The sequence below is a fragment of the Aythya fuligula genome, chromosome Z (assembly GCF_009819795.1).
Source record: "Aythya fuligula isolate bAytFul2 chromosome Z, bAytFul2.pri, whole genome shotgun sequence".
Classification (NCBI taxonomy): domain Eukaryota; kingdom Metazoa; phylum Chordata; class Aves; order Anseriformes; family Anatidae; genus Aythya; species Aythya fuligula.
Window position 1 is genome coordinate 46,881,853 of NC_045593.1, and position 13,158 is coordinate 46,895,010.

General features: G+C 36.6%; 1 protein-coding gene across 3 annotated transcripts in view; it reads right to left on the reverse strand.

Annotated features, from left to right (window-relative positions):
- Positions 1–423: 423 nt before the first annotated feature.
- LOC116501013 (contactin-associated protein-like 4) overlaps positions 424–13,158 on the reverse strand; it is a 217,461-nt gene continuing 204,726 nt past the window's right edge. For all 3 annotated transcript variants that reach the window (XM_032206374.1, XM_032206373.1, XM_032206375.1), the window contains 3 exons: positions 4,820–5,038; positions 4,396–4,467; positions 424–1,185 (listed from right to left, as the gene is read on the reverse strand). In XM_032206374.1, coding sequence (XP_032062265.1) covers positions 992–1,185; positions 4,396–4,467; positions 4,820–5,038 — 485 coding nt within the window. In that variant the 3' untranslated portion in view covers positions 424–991. The remainder of the gene's footprint in view (positions 1,186–4,395; positions 4,468–4,819; positions 5,039–13,158) is intronic.

The window sequence follows — 13,158 nt, forward strand, 5'->3', positions numbered from 1 at the left end:
AGATGTACAGACCACTACAACTTCACAGAAGAAACTCTACTAATTTCTAGGGAGAATAATATCAGTCATCATTATGTACTGTCACTCATGACAATTTAACCATTGTTAATATTTTAATTTATATTTACAAATAAAAGTTTTGTCTTTTATGGTCCTAGTTTTATTAAAATTCTTAACTTTATCTAATTCTTATTTTTTAAAGAATTATCTCTTAATTACTATCTTAATTATATTAAGAATTAAAATTCTTAGAATATGTATGAGTCTAACTTGATTCCATCGCTTGACTATGAGTGAAAACCAAAAAGAGATTTTACAGCATTTCAACACACTGTACACTCTTTTGTTTTAAGTCCTGCTAGACTTGTCAAACAACAACAGCAAAAAAAAAAGCAAAAACAAACAAACAAAAAAATTGTGGCACTGATCACCTCCCAGGGGAAAGAAGTACAATTCATTGTGGACACATAAATCCATGGCTCACAAACAGATTCTGCAACAAGCCAACAGCAGTTCAAAAGGCATTCTCAGGTTGAGGAAGTATGATCACTATAATGCAACATAAAAAGAATTTCCTTAGTAACACAAACTATTGGAAGCTACTGTTCACCTTGACCAAAAATCCAAAATGATATTGTAAAGAGAAGGATTGGAACAGCTTTGTAGCAATTTTCTCATTTATAAATAATATTCAGGATGTACATTAAACTTCAGTTGCAGAAGGTCACATCAGAACAGTCAGAAACTACCAACAATGAAATTGGTTACAATATCTAATCCACTGTTACATAAAATGCATTTACAGTATAATAGCTAAGGAAAGCATGTAATTTAAGCCCCTATACCAATTACTGAGACTGTATTTATGCAATATAACAGGTCTCAAATCCCTTGTGTTTACTGTAGAGTGCAAGAGCTTTCTTGTCCATTGAGATCCCCTGGCTTATCAAGAAAGTCACATTATCACATGAAATTAAATCATGAATGTCAGTCAGAAGAAGTATTCCTTTTGATTTTCACTGGCAGTGTTTTGTGTACTAAGCTCACTTTTCAGTGCAGATTCAGCACTGTCTTCATTTTCAGATTCTTTTGTCTCATTTTTTGAGTATATGCTTTTTTTTTTATAAATGCGTATGGCTATAGCAGTGATGCAAAGGACGATGAATATCACAACTGCTATCACACCTGGGGGGGAAAAAAAAAAGTCAAGTAATTGCATAGGCAAGTAAAATCATATAGATCAGGGAGAGACAGAGCAGAAAAGGGTTAAGAAAAAAGGAGAAATCTGGAATTCTGAACCAGATCCTCATATCAGCTCTGTTTATGTACACCAGAAGAGAAAAGCCACAGACACTTCATGGTAAAAATGGTAGCACAGAATTTGTCCCATTCATATCCACACATCCAATACTACACACAAATTAATTCAGACTATAGACAAGTGGCAGTTCATCACAGTCACAACTAAACAATGCAGTTCATGAGAAGAATTTACAAAAGAAAAGTAGAACAGTTCATCACAGGGACTACTGTGGAAACCGGTGAGTGTTTATAGCTGCCTATCTTCAGACTAAGTGGGACAGAAATTCTAATGCTTATTTTGCCTTGTAGAAGAAAATCCCAACTGTCTTTGACTGTCTTTGTTTCATTATAAAGGGATGAAGAGTCTTTCATGATCTGTATCAGCTAGGGCTCTTATCTCTGTCTTATGTAATAAATAGATACAAGTTAAAATAATAAAATATAAAAAGCAAGGCCTACTTCATGTTCAAGATAAAATAGATTTGGTTCCTTCCTCTTAGGTCTGTGGGACTTGATCCGACATACTAGGTGTGTTTTTCAATAGCTACATGCACTGGGGTTCCTAAATAAATAGGGTTCCTGCCTAGAAAGATGGCATTGTGTAAACTTTCTTTTCCAACAGCTTTAACAACTCCATCTAATAGGGCAAAATAATTATCAATACAGCCACCTGTACTATGCTGTTCTAGTTGATGAGATAGAAAACAAATATGTATAAGCTTTATATAGGAATTTGCCAATATGTATCGCATACCTAACAAGACACTGTGTGGAATAAGCACCAGGGTATGTTGTTCCTAGTCCAGCAGATTAGGAATAGTGGGGAAAGAGATACTTCCCACAGAGCTAAGCGTAAGTTTATGGACTTCTAGCCCTCTCCTCCCTTTCCTCATCCATCCTCTCATGATGGGCTTAGGCCCTCAAGTTCACGTATCAGAGGTTGAGGAGAGGAATTTGAGGAGAAAAGAAATAAAAGGGAAGAAGAAAGTGCTTGTCAAAGTAGCAGGAAGCAAGACTAGGCTTCAGGGACAAAAAAAATAACAGCATGAGAAACAGTTGTAATGCAGTGACTCAGATGTGCTAGATGAAGGAACAATCCTCTGCATAGCCTTGGTACTATTGCAAGAAAAATAAAAATACCTACTCCCTTAGCTCTGTAAATGAGAACAGATTGTCCATTTTCAAAAAAAAAAAAAAAAAAAAAATAGCACTTGCCAATTTTTTTTAATTTTCTCATATGAGCAGCCATCCTTAAAGTTAGGAACACAGACTTATGTGTGTGTGTTATCTCTTTCTCTGGAACAGAATCTAAAATCTGAATAAATGTTTCTTGTTTCACACTCATAGTACCTGTAAGGGCCTGTCTAAAAACATGCTTTGACTGAATTAGCTGAAGTCATACAATTCTGTTATATTGTTCTAAAGGTACTTATATTTGACTTGTACTAAGTGTTGTATAGTTTGCTTTATTTTGACTTTTAAACAGTACAAAAACTGTGAGTGCATATTCCCAAATGTCTTAATAAAAATACAATCGCAAGGTTATTATTGTCTTAAAACAACAACAACAAAACAACAAAAAATGTAACTATTGTATCTTGAAGTTCAAAAACAACTGTTTTTAGTACAATTTAAAATCCTCACTCACACCAAATTGCCTAGTATATAAAGTAATCCTTATCTTTTTTTTTTTTTTTTCCTGAAACAGCAAAGTACTTTTTGACAGAATTAAGACACAAAATAGAACTCAGAAGCTGTATTTTAAGTTGTGACCTCAATGAATTCAATGGTAAAATTCTTAAAGTTTCCATATATAAAAATATACAGACATAAGCATCATTGTATGAGCATGGAATCTACAAGGTTTTATTACCTCTTATTTTAGTAGCTTTAGCACCATTGTGGTCAGTTCTTGTCTGGCCATGCAACATACTGTTAGCAAGTAATGACTAGAACAGGTATAATTCTTTAAATGGCAGACAGACAGGTGAGTGCAGGTTGTGATATAACTTCACCTTCCATAGTCCTAAATGCTTTTATGCTCTGTAGGAAGCCTTGTCAGCTCTATTCTGCTGAACCCAACTACACCATTTGTCTGCTGAGACTCTGAAAACCTATAAAATGAAACCCATTCAGAACTTAAAGGCTTAAGGGGGATGACCCTTCCCTAACCAAACTTTCTTCCTGTTGTAGTAACTAATGGAAATCTAATCAATGAATTATACAGCAAAAATACCTTTTCCATGAATGGAAAGTAGAGGTGAGGATTTTCTTCCCTCGCTTTCTCCCAAGAAATCAAATACAAACAGAAATTCCCATAGGGGAAAAATTCTCACAAGAGACAACGCTATTCCTCAACGGAAAAATAAATAAATAAATTAAAACTGTCAAAGCCATACACTTGCCCCAGGTATATGTAATATAATATATATAATACAGGTGGCAGAAACTGAAATTCCCCTGAGGACTTGTGATCCCAAATTATCTCTCTTAAGGCTCTCTTGAGAGCTCTTAGTTTCTTCTAAATAAACAGAACAGGTAGGGTTCTCCACTGCAACAGAGGTGGATCTCTGCTCAAGGATGATCAGTCAGGAAAACACAGTAATGGAAAATGCGTATCCTGATTATCAGTCTACTGAACAAATGCTACTCTGTACAGGAGTACATTCCTTTCCACATGCAGAACCTTAATGAAATGTCTTGAGGTGTCAAAGGATTCACCCAAACAATGCAAAACCAATTTTCCCAAGAAGAAGCTGTACTGTTCAGATCTACTAAGGAAGATATTCTTCATTTTGAACTTGATTGTGTAGCAAAGACTAATGCTTTGGCATAGCCAAGGACCAATGATTTTTCTTTCTTAAATATAGGCTATTTGTCACAACATGTCCAAATAATTTAAGTCATAGATACTAACATTAGACAGTTTGGAAACCTCTTAGTACCTTGCATTTCAGGTATTTCAACAGAATATTCCAATGTATAGCAACACTTATGGCATACTTTTATTTAATAACAAAATATGAGAGTTTCTGACTGCATTTTAAAACACTGCTTAATTTTTGTCTTTTCCAAGACTGTAGTCTCTATTACCTCCAATAATTGCAGAGTCATTTCGGCTTGCATTATTTAAGGGCTCTCCCTCATCTATCGGTCCAGAATGATCTGCAGGGAAAAAAAAAAAAAAAAAAAAAGAAATTACAGAAAAAACAGGTTTTTGATAAATTCTGAACTAGTTACAGGTCACATACTGTACAATGGCAGTAGTATAAAACTATACAACTGCAAAGAACAGTGATATAGATAATATTTTATAAAGATGAAAAATGTAAACATTCAGAGGAAAATATAAAGTCTAAAAAAAAACAGAAAGTAAGAATATATAAAAGTGAACTAGTTTTTAAACTACCCATGATAACCCGTGGGGTAGGGGAGTAGCAGGCCGGAAAAGTAAAAGAAATTGTCATGAGTACTCTAGATTTTGCTTCATAGATCATAAAAACTGAGCATTTGCTACCTGCAAATGAATGTGTAGTTTCACTTAATGTTGAGTCAGCTCCAGTTAAAGTACCACAGCTGGATTCAGTAAAGCGTCCCTTCACAATGATGGGGGCTGAGCTGCCATGGTGCAATGCAGATTTCAAAGGAGCGATGTGATTGAACTGCACTGAAGAGAGGCATCCAGTAAAACCCTGAGAGTTTGCTTTCATTGTCTCCTCATCTACATCACTGTTTTCTGTTAATCAAATGGAACAGAATACAATCATAATGCAGATGTAGAAAATAAAGTAACAGAAGTTATTTCACATAAGTTGACCTTTCTACTGTTATGATGCTGAAGATTTCAGTTTGTTTTTTTCAAGTTTTTTATCAACTTTATCAAGTCTTTTATCTATTGTTGAGCTTTTTCTTTTTTTTTTTCTTTTCTTTTTTTTTTCTTTTTCCTAATCTGCCAGTTGTCTTTGTTTCAATCATAAGGTTTTTAATTTCAATCTTCTTAGTAGGAAAACATAATACACGTTTGACTTTCATAGTTAAATTTTCAGCTGGAGTTATTAACAATGTGCTTGGAACAGACTGATATAAAATTTTAAAATTATTCAATAGTTTTCTGCTGGTATGAACATTTTATGATGACCAAGATTTTTGCATTAAAAGTACTTATTGGAGTTAAAAGTAATTATACATATACTCACAGATTTCCATTGAATCATACGAGTTTATCTTTTTTTTTTTTTTTTCCTTTGGTAAATGTATGGTAATATAAATGCCACTATACTGTTTTTGGAACATAAAGAAATGCAAAATTATTTTACTATTGTTTACTTAGATTCAAACTGAAGTGAGCAGGAGGAGATAGTGTTTTTTCAAAGTAACACATTTCCATACTGGGATCAAAAAGTTTGTATGATTCAACACATCCTTGATGTTGGTGTTAACTGCGTATAGTTGATCAGAGGAAAATTTAATGAAAAATATTTCAAAAAATATCTTTTTTTGTTACAAATATATATATAAGGAGATATATATATATATATATCCTTTGAGAGCACTTCAGAACACTTCAGAGGCCTTTCCTTTAATTTGTTCTTTATCTCAGCAGTTTACTGATGAAAATAAACAAACAAACAAACAAAAAGTTCAGTAAAGAAATCAAGTTGACTAACAGGGAGCAATAGATAGTTCTCTCATTGAAACTTTTTGTTGCTTTTTCAACAGTACAAATCCAGAAATGAAGAGTCACAAGTAGGAGTTAATTGTGGAACTGTCATTTGTCACACTGCTAAGTTGAGATAGATAGATAGATAGATAGATAGATAGATAGATAGATAGATAGATAGATAGATAGATAGAGATCCATCCATCCATCCATATATTCAAACTAATAGAAATGATAAAAACAGAGAAATAGACCATTAGAAGGAAAATATTTTGGCAGCCCAATTATTTCACCAAGTAAATTATCACCACCAGTCCCTGAATATTGATAAGATCATAAGACCATGGAATGGTCTTCCCCAAATGATTATCCTGAAAAGCATCTTTATTGGGACTAAGCTTTGACAAATTTGACTGGCTAAATTAAAAATTTGGTGGGAAAACAAAAAAACAGACAACAATAGATTTTTAAATGTTTTGAACTGGTTTGGTGGAGTCACCATCCCTGGATGGTGACATTTAGATATAGAGCTTAGTGATATGGTTTACTGGAGGACTTGTTAGTGTTAGGTCAGAGGTTGGACTCAATGATCTTGAGGTCTCTTCCAACCTAGAAAGTCTGTGATTCTGTGAATAAATTTTCTGGACTGCAATTAAATGTACATAAATTTATGGGAGCTGTGTAAAGAATGTATATTTTACTCTAACAGGCATATATTAAAGGCTTTCTAAAACACCTTTAAAAGATCTATTTGAAATACCAAATTGTAACAAAAGCTTCATAAAGAGAAATAATAAGATTTTTTTTTAAGTAACTATTTTTTAGCATTTCTGTCACTTCAGCAGTGGAAAAAATACATGTATATTTATTCCTGCAATGACTATAAATATTACATGAATTGGCTTAAAAATCACACGTTATTTTTAAACCAGTGAAACTTTTTGTATAAATCAGATCTAAGCAACACTTACTGGAAGCATACCCTTATTTTAGTTGTCATGGAAAGATTAACAACTGCTCTTGAAGAATATCATCCCCCACAGCAATCCACACTCATTGTGGGGATACCTAGGAAACTCTCCAGGGTAACTTTGACTTTACTCAGTGGAAGTAAACAACTTCATCAGGTGAGAACTGTAAGAACTGACAGCTTTCCTGCGGTGTGGGGTGCTTCCAGACAGAGTATCATCTTAGAAATTAAATAAACATTAAAAACAACAAAACAAGACAAAACAAAACAAGTAAGAGAAACCCCAAACCCCTTGGCTTCTATCCTCTTCACTTCTCTATTTTCCCTCACAACTAAACCACCAAACACTCCATTTGTCTAACTGTTTTGTAATAACGTTATGTAAGATTGCAGTGGGTTTACATGGCAAGGTTTTGGTAGCAGGGGGACATAGAGGTGGTTTCTGTGAGAAGGATCTAGAAGCTGCCCCATGTTTGGTAAGGGCCCCACTGCTGATCAGAGCTGATCCAATAAGCGATGTTGTTTTGTGCCTCTGTGAAAGCATATTTAAGACAGGGAAAAAAAACACTGCGCCACACAGCAGCTGGGAGAGTGAGAGGAGTGAGGTGAGAGTGAGCCTTGCAGGTGCCAAGGTCAGTGAAGAAGGAGGGGGAGAGGTGCTCCAGGTGCCAGAGCAGAAGTCCCCTGCGGCCTGTGGTGAGGACCATGGTGAAGCAGGATGTCCCCCCATGGAGTTCCACACTGCAGCCCGTGGAGGAGACCATGGTGAAGCAGGTGGCCCTGCACTGATGGAGGCTGCCGTCTGTAGAAGACCCCTGCCGGAGCAGATTCTGGGCCAGACCTGTAGCCCGTGGAGAGGAGCCCACTCAGGAGCAGGTGACCTGGCAGGAGCTGCTGCCCATAGGGGACCCAGGGTGGAGCAGTTTTCTCCTGAGGGATGGACCCTGTGGTACAGACCCATATCTGGAGCAGTTCTGGACGAGCTGCTGCCTGTGGGAAGCCCATGCCGGATCAGTTCATCAAGGACTGTATCCCGTGGGTGGGACCCCACAGCACAGGGGACGAGAGTGACCGAGAAGGAGCGGCAGAGAAGAAGAGCTGTAGACTGACCATAACCCCCATTCCAGTGTTCCCTTGCACTGCTCGGGGGGAGGAGATGGGAGAGGGTGGATAGGGGGGAAGGTGCTTTTGGTTTCTTTCCTTTGTTTCTCACTTCTCTAGCTTTTCAGTAATAAGCAATATTTTTTTAAATAAATAATTTACTTATAAAATTATACAAATAATTTTACTTATTATAATAGTTTATAATTAAATTAAATTAAATTAAAATTAAATAATTTACTTATAAAAGTATATAAAATTATTAATAAAGATTTTTTTTTTGTAAATAAATTTACTATTTCCCTATGCAGAGTCTGTTTTGCCTGTTACAATAATTACTGCATGATCTTCTTGTCCTTATCTCAAACTTTGAGCCCTTTTCATCGTGTTTTCTCCCCATTCTTCTTTGAGGAGGGGGAGTGAGAGAGCGGCTGTGGTGGAGCTTGGCTGCCCACTCGAGTGGAACCACGACAAAGATATATTCAGAAGCCTTTAAATTGGAATTCTTGAATTCTGGTGAGAAAGATCACTTTTTTTTTTTCTATTTTATTTTATTTTATTTCATTTTATTTTATTTTATTTTATTTTATTTTATTTTATTTTATTTTATTTTATTTTATTTTATTTCATTTCATTTCATTTCATTTCATTTCATTTCATTTTTTCATTTTATATATTTATATATTTTATTTTGTATTTCATTTTATATTTAATTTTATATATTTATATTCATTATATTTTCTTTCATTTAATGTGAATTAAAAATTAGTTAAGTGGCTAACTCTTAGATTTGTTTTTAACAAAATCTCGAGCTATGTGTAACTGTAGAAGAGTTCAGAAAACTGTTTCTCCAACTGAAGATAATCCTTGGAAAATACATACTTCTCTGGTTTACATTAAGATTTGAGGGTTTTTCCTAAGTGACATCTTAAAGTACAAGATTTTTTTTTTTTTTTTTTTTTTTGGGGGGGGAGGGGTGATGTAACACCCATTACATTGTTATTACATGGTTTTGCTCTCTTCCATTTATTTATTTTTACACGTAGTTTCTTTGGAACAGACAACATTGGTCTTTACTTTGAAATACCCATCAAAAGAGATTGTTATTTTTCTAAGAATGTACATTCCATTATATTGAATTAAATGTTGAACAGCTAATCCTGGAAAGCATTTGGAAGGACATGAAGGCACATGAAGGCCAAGAAAATCATCAGGAGTAGTCAGCTTGGATTCACCAACGGGAATCAATGCTTGACCAACTTGATAAGCCACGAAATGACCAGCCAGAGGGATGAGGGGAGACCAGTGAGTATTGTCTACCTAGAGTCAGTGAGGGCTTTGACACTGTCTTGAACAAAATCCTCATAGACAAGCTGTTGATGTATGAGCTAGATAGGCAGACAGGAAGGTGATTAAAAACTGTCTGAAGGGCCAGACCCAGAGGGCACTGATCGGTGGTGCCAGGTTGAGATGGAGGCCAGTGACTATTGGTTTAACCAAGAGTCAGTACTGGGTCCAGTCCTTCTTAACATCTTCATAAATGATTTGAATGGTGGGGTAGAGTGTACCCTCAGCAAATTTGCAGATGACATAAAACAATTTAATGGCCATATTAGAGCAAGTCTGGAGGAGGAAGGTGATCAAAGGACTGGAGCACCTCTCCTATGAAGACAGGCTCAGAAAGTTGTGAAGAGAAGGCTCTAGGGAGACTTAATTTCAGCCTTCCAGTACGTAAAAGGAGAGCAGCCTTAAAGGAGTTGGAGGTGGAGATCAGGCTCTTATCCCAAGCATTCAGTGATAAGACAAAAGAAAACGGCTTTAAGATGTGCAATGGGAAGTTTATTTTGCATGTTAGGAAAAAAAAAAATAACTGAAAGAGTTGTGAAGTATTGAAACAAGTTGCCCAGGTAAGTAGTTGAGTCATCATCCCTCGAGGTCTTCAAAAACTGTGTAGATGTAGTGCTTAGTGACATGGTTCAGTGGTGAACTTGACAGTCCTAGGTTAAATGTTGGAGCAGATAAACTTACAGGTCTTTTCCAACCTAAATGATTCTATTGATTCTATGATTTTTGTCAGGAAACGTAGTGATAGGCAAAAGAGTAATAGTTTTAAATTAAAAATTGAAAGATTTAGGTTGGATGTTAGGAGGAAGCTCTTCATTCAAGGGTGGTGAGGCAGTGGAACAGGTTGAACAGAGAAGTTATGGCCCTATCACCAGATGAAACACAAGGCCAAGGTGGATGGGTCTTGGAGCAACCTGGTCTAGTGGAAGGTGTCCCTGCACATGGTAGGGGATTTGGAATTAGATGATCTTTAAGGTTCAACCTTCCAACCCAAGCCATTCCACGATTCTATGATAAAAATGGGAGGAGTGGCTGATACACTGAAATTTAATGCTTCAACAGAGAGGGACGTTGACAGCCTGAAGAAAGATAGGGAGCATGGGTCTTATCAATAGCAATTGATAATCAAAGAGGGAAGGCACAAAGAGGATGGAACCAGGCTCTTTTAATTGGTGCCCAGTGTCAGGTCAAGACACAACTGGCACAAAAAGAAACACAAAAGTTTCCTCTGAATATCAGGAACCAGTTCTTTACTGTGTGGGTGACTGGGACAACTTGCCTAGTGAGGTTGTGGAGTCCTTGGAGGTATTCAAAAGCCATCTGGACATGGTCCTGGGCTACTGGCTCTAGATGGCCTTGCTTGAGCAAGGGTAGTGGACAAGATGACCTAAACCTAAATCATTCCATGATTCTGTGAAATGTAAAATAATACAAACTTTTGTATGGGTTTTCATAAAAGAGACATTAAATCCTTTACTTCTGTAATGGTCACTGTGGTATTACTCATATCTGTGAATGACCACAATAGAACACTTCATAAAAATAATATCAATTCCTTATTTCGTTTTATCATCAATATGTGAACTTTTGAAAGATTTTAAACATTTTTAATGTAGCAGTTTATTTTAGGTAATATAGCTTTAAATATATGTGTAAATGTATCATTCTTTTTTCCATTCTTCGTGCTACATAACATTTCTGGACTGTATGTTGTATAAAAAACATCTATTTTTCAATAGTACTACATTTCTATTCATGTTAGAAGTCCTTTAATTATTTTTCTATACAGAAAACAGATCAATACACTGTGACTCTTTCAGACAATCACAATCAATAATTTTATTTTTTTTTAAGACCTATAAATACGATCTTTGAATGTAACTATTTAATATGTTTTAAAATATCATTCAGCTACTGGAAATATGAAAACAATTAGGACTGTATTCATTTTATTGTATACTCAAAATATTTCTTCCAGTTCTTCTTGAGTTGAGAAACACAACCATCCTTCTACATTAGCCTTTCAACATTACTTACACTTAAGATTTAATATTCAAATCTCTCTCAGTTAATCCCCATGTGCATCTAATTATCTAAACAAGAATAATCAGAAATCATTTTAATTTTGCATCTGAGTTTTCAAACTTAACTGAATGTTTCATTAATATTTTTTTCTTCCTTTCTAGCTAAGATTACATATAGGAGAGGTTATATTTGAAATTGATATGTGTGTGCATGCGTGTGTCTATGTGTGAGAGCTAAACTCTCATTACTACTCAGAATAAAGCAGAAAACTCTTTTTGCTTTATTACATGTTTAGCTGTCGATTTACATTATTTGAATGTAGATAGAAATCAGAGACAGACAGACTTACTGCCTCCGACCAATAACATGATGGACACTTTTAGATAACGATTTCCTTGTTAATAGGAGACTCTGCAAATATATAGCAGTATTTCCTATGTTGGTAGTCAGGAAAGTGTTTCTAGACCTGTTACAATGTCAGAAAAATTTATTTACCAAAACTGTTATCTTATTCACAGAATCACAGAATTTCTAGGTTGGAAGAGACCTCAAGATCATTGAGTCCAACCTCTGACCTAACACTAACAAGTCCTCCACTAAACCATATCACTAAGCTCTACATCTAAACATCTCTTAAAGACCTCCAGGGATGGTGACTCAACCACTTACTGGCAGCCTATTCCAATGACTAACAACCCTTTTGGTAAAGAAGTTTTTCCTAATATCCAACCTAAACCTCCCCTGGTGCAACTTTAGCCCATTCCCCCTTGTCCTGTTGCCAGGCATATGGGAGAATAGACAATCCCCACCTCGCTACAGCCTCCTTTAATGTACCTATAGAGAGCAATAAGGTCTGGACACAGTACTCCAGGTGAGGCCTGACCAGGGAAGAGTAGATGGGGAGAATCACCTCCCTTGACCCGCTGGCCACGTTCCTTTTTATGCATGGCAGGATCCCATTGGCCCTCTTGGCTACCAGGACACACTGCTGGCTCATGGTCAACCTGTCATTCACCAGGACCCCCAGGTCCTTCTCCTCACAGCTCCTCTTCAACAAGTCATCCCCCAGCCTGTACTGATATGTCCCGTTGTTCCTTCCAAGGTAAAGGTCTCTACACTTGCTTTTATTAAACCTCATTTTAGTTTCTTCCTACCCATCTCTCTAGCCTGTCCAGGTCTTGCTGAATGGCAGCACAGCCTTCTGGCATCTCAGCCACTCTTCCAAGCTTTGTGTCATCAGTGTACTTGCTGAGGGTGGACGCTATTCCCTCATCAAGGTCATCGATGAAGATGTTAAACAAGACCACAGCCAACACTGACCCCCGGGGAACACTGCTAGTCACAGGTCTCCAGCCAGACCCTGAGCTGCCAATCACCACCCTCTGAGCTCAGCCAGTTCTCAACCCACCTTACTGTGCACTCCTCTATCCCACACTTTCTCAGCTTTGCTATCAGGATGTCATGGGAGACAGTATCAAAAGCCTTGCTAAAATCAAGGTAGATGACATCCACTGCTCTCTCCTCATCTACCCAGCTGGTCATAGAAGGCAACAAGGTTGGTCAAGCACGACTTCCCCTTGGTGAATCCATGCTGAGTACTCCTCATAACCTTCTTCTCTTCCAATTGCTTGGAGATGGCATCCAGAACAAGCTGTTCCAACACCTTTCCAGGGACAGAAGTGAGACTGACTGGCCTGTAGTTTCCTGGATCCTCCTTCTTGTCCTTCTTGAAGACTGGAGTGACATTAGCTATCCT